General features: G+C 37.7%; 1 protein-coding gene across 1 annotated transcript in view; it reads right to left on the reverse strand.

The window, feature by feature from the left end:
- LOC106883334 (huntingtin) overlaps positions 1-1,292 on the reverse strand; it is a 71,542-nt gene that overhangs the window by 42,429 nt on the left and 27,821 nt on the right. The window contains exons 16-17 of the mRNA XM_052973011.1: positions 561-724; positions 3-141 (exon numbers count right to left, since the gene is read on the reverse strand). Of these exons, the coding sequence (XP_052828971.1) occupies positions 3-141; positions 561-724 (303 nt within the window). The remainder of the gene's footprint in view (positions 1-2; positions 142-560; positions 725-1,292) is intronic.

Below are 1,292 nucleotides of genomic sequence, written 5' to 3' on the forward strand. Positions count from 1 at the left end.
AGATTTCCAGCCAATAACAAAGTATCCTGGTGTGCAGACAAGTCAAGGGCTAGTGGGGATGAACACAGCAGGGACAAAGTCAGGGCTAATGGGCCACCACCACAGAGAAAGTTGTCATCATCTGTACTTGGTGTCCGTAAGCTGCAATGAGAATAAAATACAATCTTCAAAAATACAGAAATATGTAATAAATAATTTCTAACATAAATACAAAGCTAAAGTTTTTCTTCTTTCTTTCTTTCTTTTTTTTTTTTTGTTTATGGGGTTATAATTTATTAAATTGACCCCAGTATTAGTTTTATTAAGCCCTACAGGGACGAAAAGCAAAGCTGAACATGTAAAGATCCAAACATTTTGGGAGATTGTCTACCAATTCTGCTGTCCTCTGCTCTCTGAATCAGTGGCACTCTGGTGGTAGTGGCCCCTACTTGCACACACCCACCATGGGACATTGTGAGTTCACTAAGAGGCAGCAAAAACACGAGCAATGACCAGAAACACTGTTGCCAGAGAAGAACTAATAACCATGCAACATAACTGGAAAGGTTTGAAATACTAACCTCGATGCAGAACTAAGTCTTTTTCGGTTAACACCATGCCTAGCCATCGGTCGATCTCCATCCTTGGTGAGCACAGGCAAGGGGGGTGCACAGCTCCAAGCAAAGGAATGTGATGTAGGCAGATAGTGTTCTGATAACAGGGATAAGGCATGACAACAGCCATACTGAAGAAGGAAAAGAATAAAACAGACGGTTAGTGAAAAAGAAGTGCTTTGTAATGACAGTTTAATGACCGGAAATGTGGCCACAAAGACTAAACATATCCAATAGACCGAGTATGTGGCCACAACAGCCAAGTGTATATTTTTATATACATATATAATTTATATGTATAAAATTCAAAATGAAACATGGAAACAATTAACAGAAAAAAGAACAAAAGACAAGGAAACATGGAAATAGCTCTGGTCAACCATAGAAATCCAGATAACAAGAACTGCCTGGGATTTTAAATTCCATGGTACTGTTCATCTGGTTGTACCAGTGGTATAGAGAAGATCACTGAGGTGATGGACAAACAAGGACAAACAACAAAAAACAAGTGGTATGCAAAGTTATGGATAGAGGCAAAGCTAATAAAATCTCCAAGAAGGTATATAAATGGTGGAATAAATTAATATTTCAGCCTAGAAACCTCTAACTTATACAGACACACACACACACACATACATACATACATACATACATACATACATACATACATACATACATACATACATACATACATATATA

This window comes from Octopus bimaculoides, chromosome 14 (assembly GCF_001194135.2).
Source record: "Octopus bimaculoides isolate UCB-OBI-ISO-001 chromosome 14, ASM119413v2, whole genome shotgun sequence".
NCBI classification, from domain to species: Eukaryota; Metazoa; Mollusca; class Cephalopoda; order Octopoda; family Octopodidae; genus Octopus; species Octopus bimaculoides.